Source organism: Triturus cristatus, chromosome 7, assembly GCF_964204655.1.
Source record: "Triturus cristatus chromosome 7, aTriCri1.1, whole genome shotgun sequence".
Classification (NCBI taxonomy): Eukaryota; Metazoa; Chordata; class Amphibia; order Caudata; family Salamandridae; genus Triturus; species Triturus cristatus.
This window is the reverse complement of record NC_140590.1, coordinates 1,475,903,857-1,475,924,048: the sequence shown is the minus strand read 5'-3', so window position 1 is coordinate 1,475,924,048 and position 20,192 is coordinate 1,475,903,857. Positions and strand designations below refer to the sequence as shown.

Genomic DNA, 20,192 nt, shown 5'->3' with positions numbered 1-20,192 from the left:
TTATACCATGCAACACAATGTACCTGATCTGGTGGTCAGTCCATTTCATAGTCTCTGAACTTGGCTGGTCTCACTACTGCTCGCCCAACCCAGGTGTGTCTTACCGGGGTGGTATGTCCTTCTTGACCTCCTTCTGCGACCGGGCTCCCTCTTCTACCTTCCGGAGTGCCCTGGCTCTCTCTCGCTCCATCCTCATCGTCTTCCCGGGCTCTTTCCTCTGGGGCCCATCCATCCATTATGTCTCTCTCACCGTCTTGTTCTTCACTCCTGTTCTCTCTGCATTCTCTCTTAGGAGCTCCTGCTTCCCTTGTCGCCCCTTCTGGTGGTGTCGCCCCTTGCGCGTCCTCCCGGGGCCATTGTAATATTTTGTTGCACTTGGCCATGCGGTCATGGGACCACACGTTTCCATCGCTGAGCAACGCTGCTGGGTCGTACACCTCTTCCACTCTTAGGGGTGGGGAGTACTTGCTTTCTCCCTTTCGTTTTAGAGTTGCCAGCTTCCCTCTGACCCACTCCCCTTTTTCCAACACCGTCTCCTTCACCTTTCTGTTTCGGTTGTAGTGTTCCGTGTAAATGCGTTGTGCCTTTTCCAGGTTGTGTTGTACCACCGCTGGAGACCACTTGCTGGTGATTGTCTTCTCTTGCCAAGCAACATTGTCTCTGGTGAATGGTCGCCTTCCTCGTAGGATTTGGAAGGGGCTGTACCCCGTACCGGTGGGGGTGATGCGGTAAGCCCAGATGGTGCTTTGTACTTCCTTTTCCCAGTCTTTGCCCCTCGTGATGGTGGCCTGTATGGAACCCATGAGCACCCTATTAAACCTTTCCACTTGTCCGTTACTGGCCGGATGATATATCGACGTGTGTCTGAGTAGAATGCCGTTCCTTTCTGCGAATTTAGACCATTTGTCCGAGGTGAATTGGGGACCATTGTCACTGATTATGGTTCTGGGGATGCCTTCCCTGAGGAATACCTCCTTGAGGAAGCGCAATATTGCGTCTGTGTCCATGACCTCTTTGATGTGTACCTCTGGCCACTTTGAGTACTTGTCCACTAATACGCATAGGTATTTGGGTATCCCCTGATCGTCCAGTATAGGTCCTAAGATGTCCACTGCCACTTCTTCCCATGGGTTGCTGGGATTCATGAATTTCCCTAGTGCCGGCCTCATTGGCTTTAGTATTTTGTCCGCTCCTTGGCACTGTGCGCAGTCTCTCATGTGCCTTTCTACTTGCATATCCATCCCCGGCCACCAATACCTTTGTTTGGTCCTGGCCTTCGTCTTCACGATACCCAGGTGTCCTTCGTGTAATATGGATAGCAGATCCGGTATAATGTTTCCCGGTGGTACCACTCTGTTTCCTCTGTATATGAACACTCCGTCGTTCCCCACCGACAGCTCCTCTCGAACCTCGTAGAACTGCCGGACCTTGGGCCTCTGTCGTCTCCTCTCCGGCCACCCATGTATGATGTACTCCTTGATGTCGCCCAGATCTCCATCTGCTGCGTACGCGTCTTTCCACTCCTGTCTACTGATGGTCTTTTCCGGATCATCCGTCAGGGCCACCATCTCGTCTTCTTCCGCTGTGCCGCTGGTGGCGCTTTCCATTGCTGACGCCCTGCTGAGGTAATCCGCTATCTTGTTTCTCGAGCCCGGTAGGTACTCCACGTCGTACCTGTACTCCAGGAGTTTCAGTGTCATTTTTGCAATCCGGGGAGTAGCGCTAGCATGGCCGTAGGACGTCAAAACCTTCACCAGGGGTTTATGGTCCGTCTTCACCTGAAAACGTGTGCCCCACAGGAACTGCCCGTACTTTCCCATGGCCCAGACCACGGCTAGCATCTCTTTTTCAATTACGCTGAACTTTTGTTCAAGAGACGTCAATGTTCTGTACGCGAAGCTGATCGTCTCCGTCCCGCCTTCTGGTCTTTCTTGCATGAGCACCGCTCCTAACCCTTTTTCGCTGGTATCCGTCATCAAGATGGATCTCCCCCGGGGGTTGTACCCATGCAGCGGGATCGCCTGGCTGATTTCACGTTTCACCGTGTCAAACTCATCTTGCGCCTCTTCCGTCCATGCAAACGCCGTCTTGTCCCTCGTGAGTTGTCTCATGTTGTGTGTTTTCGTGGCGAAGTGGTGGACAAACTTGCTGTAGTATTCCGCCATCCCTAGGAAGGACCTTACTTCTTCCTTGGAAGTGGGCGGGGGCGCGTCACAGATGGCCTTCACGTTCCCTTTCTTCTGTGTTATTCCGTGTTCTCCTATCTCGTGCCCCAGGTATGTGACTGATGTCATTCCGAAATGACACTTCTCCCACTCCGCCGTCAGACCATTTTCCTCCAAGATCTTTAACACCGCTTCCAACTTCTCGTCGTGGTCTTCTAGCTCCTTCCCCATTACAAGGATATCATCCTGGAAGTATTGCACTCCCTCTATACCCTTGAATAGGCGGGCCATCAGCTTTTGGAACACTGCGGCTGCGGATGCTAGTCCGAAGGGCATGCGACAGAACTGATAGCATCCAAACGGCGTTATAAATGACGTCAGTGTCTTGCTCGTGGGGTGCAGTTTTCTGCCGCTAAAGCGGCGATAATGTTAACGCCATGCTTGATAATATGCCCCTGTGTTTTTTAGATTTGAGCCAGGGTATTTACTCTGCAGAGGTGTCAATTTTGAAACAGATGGAACCAGCTTTGAGTCCCGGCGTCGGCTCCACGTCCTGCGATTCTGGGAAATCAATTACTCTCCCTGTGACTTAAAAACAGGAATCTGACTTGACCTAAACGCTGTTAAGGCAGTGTTTTCAGTCAAATGTACTATATTATGGCAGATTTCACTAACTGGCTTAAGATTTAACATAAATAGCTGAAAATTGTTACCCCAATGGCATGTTGTCCCTGTTAATTAGCTTTAAAGTTTGAGAATGTACACTTAAAATGTGCTGCGGGATTAGGGATTAAGCACATACGCAGAGATATACTATCATTCATACATTTAGAGAGATTACCCATGAAGAAGAAATGACTTAAGATCGAACTAAACGTGCTTGTTTAGATTCGAGCCGGGGTATTTACTCTGCAGAGGTGTTGATTTTGAAACAGATGGAACCAGCTTCGAATTCCGGCTCCGCTCCGGCTCCGCGTCCTGTGAAAACAGGAATCTGATTTATGTAATGTAATCTGGTGCTCGTGTAAAGAGCTCTAATTTGGTCACGTTCGCGCAATATAACAAGCATTGGCATTGCCAATAGGTCTCTCTTTTGGGACCTTATAAGTATTAAGTTATGCAGCACAATATTCTTGGTGCAACAACATCAACTGTTGCATGGCTAAACACTTATAAGGTCCCAAAGGTGAGACTTATTGGCTTTGCCAATGCTTGCCTTCTGAAACTAACAGATATGGAACTTATCTATGTGAGCTCCCCATTCTGGTTCTATTATTAGGGTGATCAAATTGAAGTTTCTCTGAATTCCCAGCCAAGTCCCCAGTATTGCTGTATAATGTTGAACTACTATTTATCTGAAACTTAAATGGAATAGGGGGAGTGTGCAAAAGCTGTGGAAAATACCCTCTTACTGCTGCATCACTACCATTCCTGAGTCAATCATTCTCATTGGGGTTACCGCACTTCTCAGCTTCACGAAAACCTGGAGGTCAACTAGTTTGTTAATGACAATGATAATCATTTTTTTCCAGTGGCATGAAAGATTGACGGAAGGCAAATTATGTTTAAAAAGGATTCAAGAGCACTTTGGGGGGAAAGACCCACTGCAAATTCCTCTCTGCTCAGATCAATGGCTACGTAGTCAAACTGTGTATTCTGCATGGGACACCGTTTCACATCCACTACATCATGTCTAATCAATGAGTAACAGTGTCGGAAACTCCTCACCCAATTAATACCTTTCTTTTTAAGAGATTCAGTATTTTCTCTAAACCCATTTTCCAGTTTGAGAACATTGACCATGTATACCCGTTTCGGGAAGTTCTTACTTGATGTAGCACAATGTTCCTTCCTACTTACTAGCTCATTTCCCCGGTCCATTTTTGATCATGGGGGCTCGGCGATTGCATTGTTTTCCTTTACCAGGAATTGCAGTTTTACTGTGTGTACTTTCTTGCTGGTGGATAATTTTGGTAATTACAGGATGATTTATGGGAGGACCTTGGAATCCTATTTCCCTCATTCCCTATCCCATTGTCAGAGCGTTCTAATTGTTTGTTATATCTGAATCCCTTGTTATCCCGTCCCCCCTGTTTGGGCATTTGAGGTAATACTATTTGTACCCTCTTAACAAACAAGGGGGCCAAGCCCTCCTTTTCGAATACCGAGCACAATTGCACAACTTGTGTTCGTAGCATACCAATTTCTCCCCTCATTTGTTCAATGAACTTTCTTAGTTCAGTTAATGAGTCCCCGACATCCGATATACTGGATTTATTAGCCGTCACTCCATCCTGTTTAAGTACACTGATAGCATCTCGGGGAACACAGTACAAAGGTGTAAATCAATTTTCTCATAGACATAATTACTGTCAGCTGCATCAGCATTAGGTCCATCTGAACTGCTTAGCGCCTGGATCTCCATACTATCCTCTACAGTGTACTGACTAGACCCAGTAGAAGCCACATTTACATCACTAGGTTGGGTTTTTACCAGAGATTGCACTTTATGTTTATCCAAAAATTTACCCTTTTTAAATATATCAGCTATTTTTGGACCATCAACTGCACAGTCTGGTTTCTTCCTCACTAAGATGGTTTTGACTTCCTCTATGAGATTGTCAATCTCGTAAAGGATACAATTTCCAGCTGCATGTTGAGCTACTCTTCTACTCTTTGCATTTCCTTGGGGGCTACACCACGTTTTTCTTTTCTCCATTTTCCCATGTGACTCACCAGGAAAGGATAATGAATAGAAATGCCGTAGGTGGATCTTTCAAAGGCAAAGCATAAAAAACCCAGTCACTTAATTACAGGCACCTCGCTCTCTTATGTCTCCCTTGCAATTCCAACTTTAGGCAGAAAAAGAGAGGGCATCAATCACCGAGGAGCAGACAGAAGGCTGGGCAAGCAAATACAGTCTGATGGTAATGCCAAATGGGGTGGCCCAGCCCAGCCTCTTCCAGGCTCCGATGGGAGTAGGACGGACCTGACCTTGGCCTGGACATTGCTCGGGTGCTGCAGGAGTCTTCAAAGCACTTTATAGCATAACGGCTGGTAGCAGACCCCTCCTCCTAGACCTGGGAAAACTGATAAGCGTAGTGTGGCAATAGCAAGAGTCCCCCCAGCACTTGGCATCTCGCACCGCAGGAGTCTTCAAAGCACTTTACAGCATGGCGGCAATTGCAGGAGGTCCCTCTTCATAGACCTGGGAACTCTGGTAAGTGTTGTGAGGCAATAGAAGGAATCCCCCAGCACATTATTCAAGGTATCGAAATAATGGTTACAATAAATCCAACAACATGCCATGGTCTGATTTATTATTAGTATTACATAAATTAATTTTAGAATTTACTATCCTGAAGTTACCTAACACATTCTCTTCTGATTTGCCAGCCTTTGGCAGCCTGAGCCCAACTGCCTCCAGAGTAGGTGTGAAGGGCCCTGGGGCTGGAACAATATAGCCATTTGGTGGGAGGGAATTTGCTTTCTGGGGAAGCCAGGAAGAGGAAGTGGGCTGGGAAGTAAACTGGACTTGAAAGGTAGGAGAACAGTTATTACAGGACCTAGGCCAGCCCCCACTTCCTTGATCTCTAGCCAGGTGGAAGCCCCCCCTAACGAGATTAGGAGAAGGGCTTGAAGGGGAATGTAGTGAATTGTTATCACACCTCTGGGTTGAGTTACACAGACACACTCACCAAGGAGAGATTTTCTCCATTTTGAATTTTGGAGAACAATGCATTCTGGGTCAAAATATGCCAGACTTTGCAGGAAGTGGCCACAGCAGAGAGAGGTAAGTTTACACCTATTGGCTGGAGTGCCCACCCCGCCAGTCCAGAATGAAGAATAAATATGGGAGAGCTGCAGGAGCACCTCATAACAGTGCCTTGAACAAAAGATGAAGAAGGACTGCCTTGCTGGACCCTTGGACTGCACCACAGAAGGCTTGCACTCAAAAGGGCAATACCTGTTGCACTCCAGGCTCCACAAAGAAAGTACTGTGCCTGACACAAAGGAAAAGGAGTGAACTCCCTGGTCAGCAACAGGTACAACAGCTGGGGAAAGTCACCTGCAAGCCCTCAGAGAGGATCTCCCTAGCTGACCAGTTGCAACGGGATTTTTTCCGGACTGTGCAAGTGCATTGTTGGAGATTGGGTCATAACTCCTAAGAGGCAATACAGAGTGTTGTAACCCTTGGCTGGTGCTGCTGGACACTTTTCTCCCTACAAGAACCAACAAGGAACAAGATCTGAAAGTTTGGAAACTTTCTACAATGTTTTGCTGAAACATTCCAGGCGGAGACTGGCTCGATGTTGAGAGTCAAGCTGGCGTCATCGACTCACAAATGGGCCTGACCGCTCTGGTTTGTCCCATTGAAAGCTTCGGAGCTCCTCGCCAGCGACGACGAGGAGACATACTTCAAAAGGTCCCCAAACACCAGCCCAAGGAGGGAGATCCCAGAGCCTTTCCACTTATATGGGGAAGGGGAATCAGGAAAGATATTTTGACTCTACAAGGGCAGGGTTGTGTTATGATTGCATGTAGTCAGGACACAAAAGGGGAAATTCAGTCTGCACAAAGAAGCCCCCCGGTGTGCAGTCCAAGGGGATTGCTATTATAGGTGTGGGGGTGGATGTTTGCCCAGGGATGGAGAAAGGGTATGCAGAGGTGACCTTAGTTTCCGTGGGTGGGGTGGAAGTTGCAACCTTGGCAGCCTTACCTCCAAGCATGGTGAAGTCCAGGAAAAGTCTAAGATCAACAGACTGTGGTTGAGGCTCTGAGGGATACAGAAGCCAGTGTGACCATCCATGATGTTGGACAAGCTGGTATCCACAGAGCAGATCCTACCTGGTGTATTCCACCAGTTTACCTTCTGAGACAATAGGGCCAAGCTCCAATCCCATGGCAAGGGTGAGCTTGGAATGGGGAGGCAAGACTGGCCCTAAGAACGTAGTTGTGCCTCATGCCCTCTCAGTCGAGTGTCTACTGGGAAATGATCTTGAAAGTCTGAGTGGTCAGGGGTCGATTCTCATTTGACCGTCCTGAGTGAGTTTTTGGTGTGACCAAGGCACAGGCTGCACATCAGGGGAGTCTTGGACACTTGGACCCTGGAACAATGGGACAAGCTTCCAAGAGCAATAGAAAGGACAAAGGGTCTGGTGAGCTGCCTAAGTAACACAAGAGGTCCAGAAGGAATCCAACCCTGGGCAGGAGGGTGTGGTCTCAAAAGGAGGGAGTACACACCTGCAAGATATGTCCTACTTGTCAGAGTTGCAAAGAGCCGGTGGACCCTCTAGAGGGGAGCTGTGTCAGTGACAAAGGGTTTGTCCCACTCTTCAGGGCCTTAGGCAGACTGCCTCCTGGCAAGAGAAGGGTGATGTTAGTGGTTCCTCAGAGTCTATTGGGAGGATTGGTTCTTCTATAGATTGTGGCCAGGGACCACAAGCCAGGGGAAACCAAGAGAGTGATGGTACCCCAATAGTAAAGAAAGTTCCTCCTCAAATTGGCTCATGACATCCCCTTAGCTGGACATTTGGGATAGACCAGGCTGGTCAATCATTTCTATAGGCTTCTGATGTCTGGCAAGGTAAAGGAGTTTTACAGCTCCTGTGTCGCCTGCCACACCTGTGACAAGAGTGGTGGCAAGCCGAAGGCTCCCTTAATAACATTGCCAGTGGTTGGCACTCCCTTTGAGAGGGCAGAGATTGACGTTTCTCCCCTAGACCCAACTGCCTCTGTGAACAGATATATCTTGGTGGTAATGGACCGTGCCACCTGAAACCCAGAAGCAATACCCCTCAAGACAGTCACTGCCACCACAGTGGCCAGAGCCCTACTTGGCATCTTCACCAGAGTAGCCTTTCAAAAGGAGGTGGTCTCAGACAAGGAGAATGACTTTATGTCTGCCTATCTGAAAGTGATGTGGGATGAATGTGGTTTTAATTACAAGCTCACTACCCAATATAATCCCCAGACCAGTGGTATGGTGAAAAGATTTAATAAGACTCTGAAGGGCATGATCATGGGCCTTTCTGACAAACTCAGGAGGAGATTGGATGTTCTCCTCCCATGCCTTCTGTCTACTTTCAGAGAGCTGCCACAGAAAAGGATTGGCTTAAGCCCCTTTGATAGACTTTTTGTCTATCCTGTAAGAGAGCCAGTGTGTTTGGTTAGAGAAGCTAGGAATAAACTTGTCAAGGAGCTCAAAGATTTGCTGGATTATGTGCTAAGCCTGCGGTCCCGAATGGCAGAGTTCGTGAGGAACATAAGCAGCAACCTGGATTCCAGTCAAGACCTTATTAGGCTTTCGTATGACCAGAAGGCTACTATGCCTGAGTACCATCCTGAACAGGTGGTGTGGATGTTGGAGTCTCTTTCCTCCAAGGGCTCTCCAGGACAAGTGGACTGGGCCCTACCCTATTCTGGAGAAAAATGGTGAGGTCACCTACTTGGTGAACCTTTGCACCCCCAGCAGTCCCCACAGGATACTCCATGTCAATAGATTGAATTCCCACCAAGACAAGGCTTACATGGCCATGCTGATGGTCACAGATGATGGAGGAGAGAAGGTGAGTGAGCCTGTGCCAGACCTCCTCTCAACCAATGCCCAAAATTGGTCTGTGGATGAGGTAATACTCTGTCCCAAGTTGACAGACCAGTAGCAGAAAGACTACAGACAAGTGTTGGAGCAGTTTGCTGGGCTGTTTTCTCTTACACCTGGAATCACCACTTGGTGTGTCCATGGCATTGACACAGGTGACAGCCAACCTATAAAAACAAGTTGTATGGGTTTTCTGACCAGGTCAAAGCCAGCATCAAGGCTGAGGTAGCCAAGATGCTGGAGCTGGGGGTAATTGAGCCCTCCGACAGTCCATGGGTCAGTGCAACGGTCTGATGCCAGAGCCTAATCCTCAAGGGGGAAGAAAGAATTGAGGTTTTCTGTGGACTACAGAGGCTTGAATACAGTCACAAAGACTGACGCTCACCATATACCTAGAGCTCATTTGAAGGGTGGGTGCTGCCAATTACCTGAGTACATTTGATTTGACCTCAGGTTACTGGCAGATTGCCCTTAGCATAGAGCACCTGAAAGGTCAGCATTTTCCGCCCCAAAGGGCCACTTTCAGTTCATGGTGATGCCCGTTGGCTTGAAGAATACTCCTGACACCTTCCAAAGGCTAGTGAACAGAGTCATGTCTGGATTGGAAACTTTCAGTGCAGCTTATCTGGATGATACAGCTGTATTCAGTTCCACCAGGGAGTAGCGACTGTCTACCTGAGGGAAATGCTTCAGGCCCTGCAGCAGGTTGACTGACTATCAAGGCAAGCAAATGCTAGATAGGGCGAGGTCAGTCGTGTATCTGGGCCACCTTTTACGTGGAGGCCATGTACAACCTCTCCATCACAAGATGCAGACCATCCTGGATTGGGAAGCTCCTAAGACTCAGACACAGGTCAGGGTCTTTCTTAGCCTGACTGGTTACTACAGGAGGTTTGTGAAGAACTATGGGACCATTTTGTCTCCCCTGACAGAATTCACCTCAAAGAAGCAGCCCAAAAAATTAATTTGGACCCCAGACTATCAGGAGGCCATAGACACTCTGAAGGAAGCCAATGGCCATATTTATGGACAAGTCACAAAGTGCAGCTCAGCACAGGAAGTCACCTTGCTGCACTGCGTGACAGGGAAAGAGCAGGAATTCGCTATATTTAAGTCAATATGGCATATTTCTGCCTTTTTCCCTACGCTGGTGCCCTTTTGGCAGCCTAGCACCAATGCAGTCATCCTTGCACCATGGTGCAAGGGTGCCTGCATTGTAAGGAGGATTGTTTTTCCGCAGGAAGGGGCACTTTCCTGCACAAAAACAATTCCCTGAGGCTTTTTCCTCTTTCTATGTGTGCTGGAGAATAATGCACACATAGAAAGAGGGAGAAACACGGAGAAATAAACATATGTCTCTTCGTTTTGGCTCACCTCAGGAGGTGCAGGTTTTTGGAGCATTCGCAGGTCTATCACTTGCCCTGATTTCCTCTGCATTGCATTGTTCAAGATTTATGAAGCCACTCAGGACCATGTGAGGTAGCCTTGTTTGGCTTCATACATTTAATTTTCAATTTTTGGCTCTCTTGCACCTCATTGCCTGGTGCAAGAGCAACGCAAAGGGGCTCATAATAATGCCTCTATGTGTTCAGCAACAGTCCTACTGCCCCGTGTCTACAATAAAGGATTTGTGGTACAGATAGATCCTTCAGAGCAAGGGATTGGGGCACCAATGACACAAGTAAATATAGAAGGCTAAGATCAACCAGTTGCCTTCATTAGCAGGTGTCTACTCCCCAGGGAGCAAAAATGGAGTGCCATTGAGAGGGACGTCTTTGATGTGGTCTGGTCCCTGAAGAAGCTGAGGTTATAGGTTTTTGGTACTCCCTTTTGTGTTCAAACAAACCACAGGCATCTCAAATGGCTCCTGCAGATGAGGGGGAGAATCCAGAACTGTTGAGGTGGTCCATTCGCCTAACGTGGATAGATTTCACCGGACTTCCCATGCCAATTCCTTTGGAATTTCCAGGTTTTTCAACTCAGATGATGAGGACTACCAGGGTGTAGGTTAGCTACCCATCACCTTTCATTGGGGGGAGGCATGTAGGAATGTCATCCTTTTTGCCCTTATCACACTATTTGTATGTCTGATGTTGGTGGTTACTGACTTTGAAAATGCCCTGGACTCTGCTAACAACGCCCAGGGCCAATGCTCTGTTCTCTAAAGGTATATGGTAATTGGTATAATTCTAATTGGCAAAGGCAACCTACCTGTAAGTCCCCAGTATATGGCAGGGGGTGTAGGTTTAGAGATCCCAGTGGACTAATGCAATAAAGTGTGCACTGCTGTGGTGTATGGTGTCATTTAAAAGTCAGGCCTGCTTTGCAGACTGGTATTAAAATAAAACTGGCCGAAATTTGACTTTGGAATTAAAGGTACTTCTGAAGTCCAAAATTACCTTATATACATATAACTCACCCCTAAGGTCTGCCCTGGAGTGCTCCTATGATAGGGTGCATTGATATAAAAACCAGGGGCAATATAAAATATGTTTTATATGCCCTGGTAGGGAAAAACAGCCAAAGTCATTTTTCTCTTTTGTAGTGCTGCTAGAACCATAGGCTAACATGTGACTACTTTATTAAACTCTATAAAGTCTATCTTTGCTTGGGAGTTAGCTAGCTATTTCATTCAAAGTATCAAAATATTGGTTACCATGAATCCAACAGCTTGCCAAGATTGGATTCATTATAACTATTATAGGAAAGTTGTTTTAGAATGTACTATCCTTGAGTTACCTAAAACAGTGCTGTAGCAGCCTCTTCTGATTGGTCAACCTTTTACACATTAAGCAAAGCTGCTCTCGGAGTAAGTGTGAAGAGGCATGGGGCTAAAACAATACAGCCATTTGGTGGGAGGAGATTGGCTTCCTAGAGAAACCAGGGAGAGGAAGGGGGCTTAGAGATAAGCTGGACTTGAAAGGTAGGAAAACAGTTGTCATAGGACCCATGCCAGCTCTCCTTCTTTGAACACCAGGCAGATGGGAGCCTCCATAATTTGATAAGGAGAGGGGCTGCAAGTGGAGTTTAGTGAGGTGTTAGCCACACCTCTGGGTGGAGTTAAACAGGCACACACACAAAGGAGAGATTTTCTCCATTTTGAATTTTGGAGACCAGAGCATTCTGGGTCAAAAATATGCCATAATTTGCAGGAACTGGTCAGAGCAGAAGAAAGTCACTTTACCGCTATTAGATGGGATGCCCCCCTCCTGACAGCCCAGAATGAAGGATAACTATGGGAGGGCTGCATGAGCACCTCAGAGCAGTGCCTGAAACATAAGAAGAAGAAGCCCTGCGCTGCTGGTCCATTGGACTGCTCTACAGAATGCTTGCACTCCAAATGACTGCACCTGCTGCACTCTCCAGGCTCCACAAAGAAAGGACTGTGCCTGACTCAAAGGAAAAGGAGTAAACTCCTGATCAGCAACAGGTAAAACACAGCTGGAGGATGTCACCTGAAAACTCTAAGAGAGGATCACCCCAGCTGACCAATTGAAACTGGATTTCCCTGATCTGTGCAGGTCTATTGTGGGAGAATAGGTCCTAGTCCTGCAGTGGCAATCCAGAGTCTCTGAACCTTTAGATGGTGCTGCTGCACAGTTCTCTTTCCAAACAAACCAACATGGAACAAGATCTGAAAGTCTGAAAACTTTCTACAAAGTTTTGCTGAAAAGATCCAGGAGGATACTGGCTTGACGCAGAGAGTCAAGCTGCCGTCTTCGACTCGCAAATTGGCCTGACTGTGGTCGTTTGTCCTGCTCAAAGCTCTGGAGCTCCTCACCAGCATAGACAAGGACAAAGACTCCAGAGGCTTACCAAGGCATTGCGCCGCAGGAGGCCTCAGTAGTCGACTCAAACTTTGGATCTGAGCAGTCCGAGGATGCGCTGAAGAGCCCATCAATAAGAGAAAAGCACCCGGGCCTGGCGATTGATGGTTTTCTTTCAAATTCTCCAAGAAGTGGACATGGGTGAGGCCCCTTCCCAGACTCTCCCTATGGCTCGGGACCCTATCCCCCAAGCATGATTATCAAGGGGTGGGCCTGGACCCCATACCCGACCCCATCATGCCGGAGGTGGAGGAGGGATTGGTCATCGGAGATGAGCTGCTGACCCCTGCATGCAGCGGGAGAAGTGCTGCTCATGTGGGAAGCCAGCAGGGCAGCATGGATAAGCTCACTCAGCTGTCCGCAATGTCTGGAGGCAAGGGGGTGCCAACTGTAACTAGGACCCCCAAATAAAAATAAAAAGCCACACGGTAATGGGTGTGAAAAAGAAGAGAGAGAAAGGTAGCGGCTCACCCAGACAAATCAGATGGAGAGCTGACCATAAAATATTCACTGTTCCAGGAGGAGCATCACATAATTCCCTGCGGGTGTTGAAATGACCAAGCCATTTTTGCTGTTTGTGGTACCCCACTAGATCTAGTTAATGGCCCTTAACATGAGTAGGCATGTTAATATATTGGTGGAAGCCCATAGAATCTATGATATCCCTGCTTTTGGAATCTGGGTTTTCTAAACAGAAATTTAAATATCCAATGACCATTAGATTTGAAAATTGAACAAAGAGGTCAAATTACTTCAAATATTTCTTGGCTAATATTTTCCATGGATTGAGTTGGTCAATACACAAGTAGGCAAGCTATTGTACCATTTTTTAGTTCAATTTTGAACAATAAAGAATCCACATTTTCAATTGTGTTACACTGAAATTGGGTGATCTGTGAGTATTTATGTACATAAGCAGCCTTCCCTTCTCCCTTTTTCGTAACGGCCATGTTTTTGTGAAGGAGCAAATAATCTTCAGGAGTTCTTCAAGTATTTCTGGTATGGGGTCCTCTGCTAGCCAAGATTCTGTAATTAACATTAAATCTAGGCTGGTACATTCTGTATAGCTATTTACTTCCAACCTATGTTTAACGAAGGAATCTGTGTTCAAGTAGACCACATAGAGGGATTTGTGTGTTGAGTAAATTTAAGACTATCCAGATTGGTTTGCCCAGAAATAATGCACAATCCCAGTGTTTTTAGACACCTACAGAGTAGCTCACAGCCATAGGTTCTTTTTTAAATAAGCACAGGGTTACATTTTCTTTTTAAAGTTAAGGGAAGACTGTTTATTTTACATTATTATCTCAGGCTGTGGATAGCAGGGGCTGCTAATGAGCAATGCTGGAGTCAGATTTATGACCTGGGGCACAGAGGTAAAGAACTGAAGCACTGAGTCATTTAAATCTTAAATAAATGTCCTTGTTAACTCAATATTGGAGCATAAGATCAAAATTATGTTTCTGAATGCTTTTAAATTTTTCCAGTTTCAAAGTGTTGCATTCATAAACAGCAGCCCTCTTGCTCCCAGTGGCCAGTAGACACTGTACCAGATGTATAACTGAAAAATACTGTAATTCCTTAAATGGGGGAAATTTTAAGTGACGAAATATAGTTCTATGAAAAATTCAGTCAATGTTTTAATCTACTTTCAATTACTCCAAAAATGTCTTAATATTTTATTAAGCATGTTTCTTCAGTTTAAATTCCTCCCATTGAAACAAAAAGCCTTTGGATGCAAGATGCCCACTGTTTGTAAATGCAATGCTTTGAAATGGGAGAAAATGTAAAAAATGAGTTTTATGAAATCCATATAAACATAAAGCTAAATCTTCAGTTTAATTTTCTTCCATTTCAATGTGTTGCATTTACACACAGCAGGCATCTTGCTCCTAGTGGCTGGTAGACGCATTGTCATATATATTACTGAAAAATACAAATGCAGGCTCCGTGGTTAAACAATCCTCTATAAGTATGCAGCTGTCCTGCCCCCTTTACTAAATAGCCATCCTGTTTCTCTCTCACTGGCTCCCAAAATCACTAGAGCACTAACCATGCAATCAAAAATGGCTGCACACGGAAGTGATTCTTGTTAAGTAAAGTGTAAAATTAGTGCAAAAATGTGTTTCAGCAGCCATGTTGAATTAATAATCTTACAATTGAAATGAGTGTAATATGACTTACTGATGTGTGTTTATTCATGTAATTTAGTTGTGCCACATTTACACGAAAACCCATATTAGTTAACATGGATGTTACTATGAGGCTGTTCCTCTCACTCCTGCTCAATCCTCCTCCCATCTTATCCGCCTGTGCATCTTCTTCTTTCAGACAGCCTGAGCAAAGATTATATCATGTTTTTTTCCCCTTAGATTGCATGTATTGCAAATGAACTTCCTCTTGTTCCTAATGTTGCAAATGTCCAAGGTCCTTTCGCTGTAGAACTAGTGTTCTAAATTTTTAACGATGCGTTATTCTCTGATTTGATCAATTTGTGTTCTCTTTGAAAATGCAAAGCTGAGACTACATTTTCTTCTCATTCTGTATGCAAGTATGGTGTTTAAAACCCCTTGATTTTATGGGTGAGCCAGAAGACTTTCCTTTTATCCTAATGATGTTGTCGGTCTTCTTAATGATTCTGTTATTTATTTGGGACTTTGCATTTCAGCCTTTATGGTTGTAACATTTCTTCTGTATCGTCTGAGGTTTTGTAAAAAATCTCTTTTAATTTCCCCTTGATCAAGAACTCAGTTATTGAGTGGACCAACTTATGTATTTACTACTCTGCTAAGCTAATGTTGGGTTCAGTGTTCAGGAGGGTGCCTTGTAGCACAAGACCAACCCCAGAGCAGAACCGTTAGAGGTAAATTTGGGGTGATCTAAATTTTGGAGCGTCTTGAATTTTGGAGTTCAGGGTTCTGCTTAGGCCTGGGCAAAAATTTCGTTCCGTTCGCGGAAATTGCGATAATTTGACATTTTTGCGTTCCGCGGAGAGCGCGAAAATGTCAAAAATTCCGGTTTACGCAGCTTGGCGATAATTTGTTTCTTGCTCGCGCTGTAAAATGATACATTCTCGCGCGCGCGCGATCGCCTTACCTGAATCCCTGCGTTCGCCGACAAGTTTTCTTGATCCGGTCGCGTTCTCCATGAGATGTTGTATTGTTTTTAGCCATTTGCGCTGTCTCGCGACAGTTCGCGCCCGCAGTGACGTCATGCGTCGCGCGATCACGTCTTTCTTCTCGCGATCATGCACCGCGAGAACAACTCAAAACAAGATGGCCGCGCCCGCAAGCAACCACATGGGTAAGTTGGCGACCCGCAACCATGCAGAAAATCTCGCGAACATGCCGGAAAAAAACTTCCGCATCTTTGCGATATTTCTGCTTGTTTGCGATAATTTTAAACATTCTCGCGATAATTTGCGAAGGTTAATTCCGCAAATTCCGCCCACCCCTAGTTCTGCTCCCATGTGTGTTTTCAACTTTCCCTGGAAATCTTGCCTATATAGTGTAGGTCGCACAGGAAGGTGATCATATAGATCATGTTGTCTGTGTTACAATTCATGAGTGTCCTGATTTCCCGTGCCACCCAAGTCCCTAAGTCTACTACCTTGGTTGTCGTAGTGAAGGGGCATATAGTACATCTCCTACTGGCAGTGGCCTGTTACTAGGGGAAGACCCCAGAGTGTACTATCTTAGTGTGAGTGGGTTTAAATGGCCTAGTACGGACCAACATGGCTCTAATTTTGTGTCCTCCTTTAAAAGAGGAAAGGGCAATTGCCAGTTGTTACAACTGGTATTGAGAGCCTGAGTTTATTATAGGTGAATGTCTCATTTCTCCGCCAGGGCAACGTAGTAAATTACTCCATCCCTCTGACAGAGATGCTTCCCTCCAAATTTATAAAAGACCACCAAGTTGGCAGTTAATTATAAAGCATGGTGGAAAGTACATGGCTCAGTAAGAATGGAGGAGCATATAAAGAGGGAAGGATAAGACAAGAAAAAGGAATATATTAATGCATACAAATTGTGTCACGCCAAGTAAACATTAATGCATCAACATTTATAGTGGCGATAAAATCACATAGTTAAAAAACTTTGGTATTGACAATAATAGTGCATATCTGTATGTGGTCATTTTCTCGAAGGAGAGTTCAAAATAACCAAAATTGAAAAGGCAAAGAGTTGTTGCAAAACTGTGCCATTCCTCAATGGAGTTGCAACGTTCCATGTATTTGCACTCCTTTTTTTTGCAGACTATGGGTAATGTCGCAACTGCCACATCAATCACTTGCCATTTGAGATCTTCCGCAGTATGGGTTGTTCTGTGGAATGTGCCACCATGGGTGCATTGGGCACTGCACAACGTATTCTGCTCCGATGTTGGCAGATCCTGGTTTTGATGGGTTGAGATGTTTGGCCAATATAGGACAAGCCACAAATGCAGTATACTACTTTGCGTGAATGCAATTAGAAACAAAATTAAGTTCATTTTTGAGATTTCCATGTTCAAAGAACTTTGTGTCAAAGGAAAGAGTACATGCAATACAGGGGCATATTATCAAGACAGGCGATAACATTATCGCCGCTTTAGCGGCAGAAAACTGCCTCTAAAACGGCGATAATGGGCTTGATAATATGCTCTTTGGAATTCCAATTGAAGTCCATGTTAGATGTGAAGGACATCTAACATGGGCTTCAATTGGAATTCCATAGAGCATATTATCAAGCCCATTATCGCCGCTTTAGCTGCAGTTTTCTGCCGCTAAAGTGGCGATAATTTTATCGCCTGTCTTGATAATATGCCCCACAGTTGCCACAATGGAAGGGTTCTTTCAGTTGGGGGAGGCCTCAGATTGTTTCAAGAGTTCTTATTCTAGTGGTATTGTGGCATTGCATTGAGGAATGGACCAAATGGTCTTTGATATTTTTCCCACGCTTAAAGACAAACTTGGGGGCTTGCAGAGAGGGGTCTATACTCTCAATTAAGTGCCAATTTTTTAAAATCAAGTTTTGAATTTTGTTTGTTTGGGTGCAGAATTTAGTTGCACAAATCATTTTATCAAGAGGGGTCTTTTTTTGTGGAATTAGTAGTTTTGCTCTTGAGCAGTACCAGGCACATTTGAGGGAATTTGTCACTATTCTTTTGGGCTAGCCCCTTACCACCAGTTTGTCTCGTAAAATGAAGACCTCTCTGATATAATCCTGTTTATGGATACAATTTCTGCGGAGGTGCAGAAATTGGCCATATGGTAGACCATCACATAGGGCCCTAGGGTGACTACTATTGTAAGCCAAGAGAGCGTTCCTCTCTGTGGGCTTTCTATAGAGGTTTGTGTAGAGTTTACCTTCTTCATGTTTGATGGTAAGGTCTAGTAAGGCAATTTCAGTCTTGTGTATGGTGCATGTGAAGGTAAAATGTTTCTCGTGAGCAAGCAATATCGTTGGATCTCATGAGCTGTTTATATGCACATTTCAGGATGTGATATGCACATTTCAGGATGTGATCTGTAGCCCGGGATCCACAGCAGCAATGCTGCTTGGCAGGTTATAATGTTCTGCCTTCCTCTCTCTAGATCACCTTTAGACTGAGATTTGAATTGTTTGGCTGTTCCCCTGATTTCCTTCTAGGACTCCTATCTGTATACTTCTGTAGTGACTACTGTATTGAATTTGTCTTTTTTTCCAGCTGACCTCTGTTTGCACCCTCAATTATTGATCTTGCAGTTTTGTTTCATTGTTGACAATTTTTGTCTTTATTGTCTCATCCTGGTCTTTTGTGTCACTTATTATATTGTCTACATTGTTTTGGTACGTTTTTGATGTAAAGCACTTGATGCCCGTAAGCTTAGCACATGCCAAATAAAACTACCAAATAATTAAACATCCATAAAAAAAATCTTAGTAGATAGAAGCCATGCCATGTCATTTGGAATGCAATCCAGAACTTTAGATTGTAATCACTAAACTCCAGAGAAAGATAATTTCTCATAATTCTTTATGTTTTTTCACCATGCTGTGTCTTCTGCATTTTCAGAGAAACAGATCCCACTGAAGATCTCCTACTGTCAGTATGAAAACGCCTTGACTGAAGACAACATGATTAAGGTCTCAGCTCTGTGTGAGGACGAGCAGGGTAAAAAACTTCTTGTGGAGCAGGATATTGTACTCAATAGCCCACCCATCTCTATCAAGGTAAGGACATTTTCTGCTATATGTAAAGCATGAGAAGCAAGCCGTTGTTTATTGGCTCTGGCTACTCCACATTTACAGTGGCAGCTCCTCGGCAAAGGCAGAGAAGCGTCGCCCCACTGCTCACGAGCAGTGTAAAATAAAAAATAAAATGATAATAACAGAAGTTACTCTCATTTTATTTTTAGTATTGGCAGGTTATTGCGGAGCTGGGCTTGGCTCCCCTGACATGAGGAATGGTTGCTGCACTCTAAAGTGTGCATTTTGCTTTGGCTGGCCATTTCGGGCCGGACAACATGTCACACGTACTTTGCATGTTCTCCACCCAGGCTGCCTTACAGCCTCGGTGGAGAACATGCCCAGGCTCCCATTCCCCACCTGAGCGCCGAACCATGGCGCTCAGACCTATCGCAATGCTACATTGCAGCGTTGTGATTGGCTCAGGGGAGTCTGGGTTTTTACCAATCACAACGCTGCATTGCAGGATTGAGATTGGCTCAGGGGAGCCTGGGTGCTTCCTGAAAATGAGCGGAGGAGACATGGCATGGGAGAGACAGTGGAGAGATGCAGCACTCAGGTAACTGATTTTCTGTTTCTTACAGTCAAACACCTGCCACCCCCGTACTGTACCAGCCGCCATTGGATACTTATTCTCTCAGGAAATGCAAAAAAGCCACACCACTTCATCAGCAAAATTCAAGACATCTCCAAAAACATTAGTTTTTAATACATTTTATTAGACTTAGATACAACCTCAAAGTGCAAATCATATGTTCAGTCCTAGAATCAGAATAACCAACCTACCATATTTTCACACAGATAAATGAATAGATAATACTAGACTTGCCGTCAACAATGTAAGTGCATATAAAACTATATCTATAAAGAAAGATCTACATAGAAAACATATACAATCAGTGACATGAAAAACAAGACCGATATACACACTCATTGGTCGTTCTCTGTCCTGCATTTGTTCATGTTTGGATAAAAGCATCAAATCAACTGGGCAACATTGAACCATTGAAATCACTCTTGATTTCTACATTTTGAGAATCTGCTTCTTCACTCCCACCAAAACATGCAACGACCATAGTTTCAATCAATCAATCAAAGCTTTATTTCGACATAAAATATCATAAAAGCACAAAAGTACATAAAACACAATTTCATAAAAATACATTTTAAAAACATGTTATAAAGGAGTCTGTTTACTTTATATACAATAAATATTTAAACATGTATTAAACTTTCACAGCTTTGAGAATGATAAGAATAATCAACTGGAGCTAATTAGCCTCTGCCTGATCAGCCATGCCCAGCCTAAAAATTTAGCCACCCCGCAAATTATAGTAGTATTTGTGTCCGTTTTAAGGATTCTCAATGCAGCAAGGTGGTCTCTTGTTCC

At 45.0% G+C, this 20,192-nt stretch overlaps 1 protein-coding gene across 1 annotated transcript in view; it reads left to right on the top strand.

Moving 5' to 3' along the window:
• LOC146812206 (protein-glutamine gamma-glutamyltransferase E-like) overlaps positions 1 to 20,192 on the top strand; it is a 189,924-nt gene that overhangs the window by 78,290 nt on the left and 91,442 nt on the right. Inside the window, exon 5 of the mRNA XM_085615144.1 lies at positions 18,630 to 18,787. Coding sequence (XP_085471270.1) covers positions 18,630 to 18,787 — 158 coding nt within the window. The remainder of the gene's footprint in view (positions 1 to 18,629; positions 18,788 to 20,192) is intronic.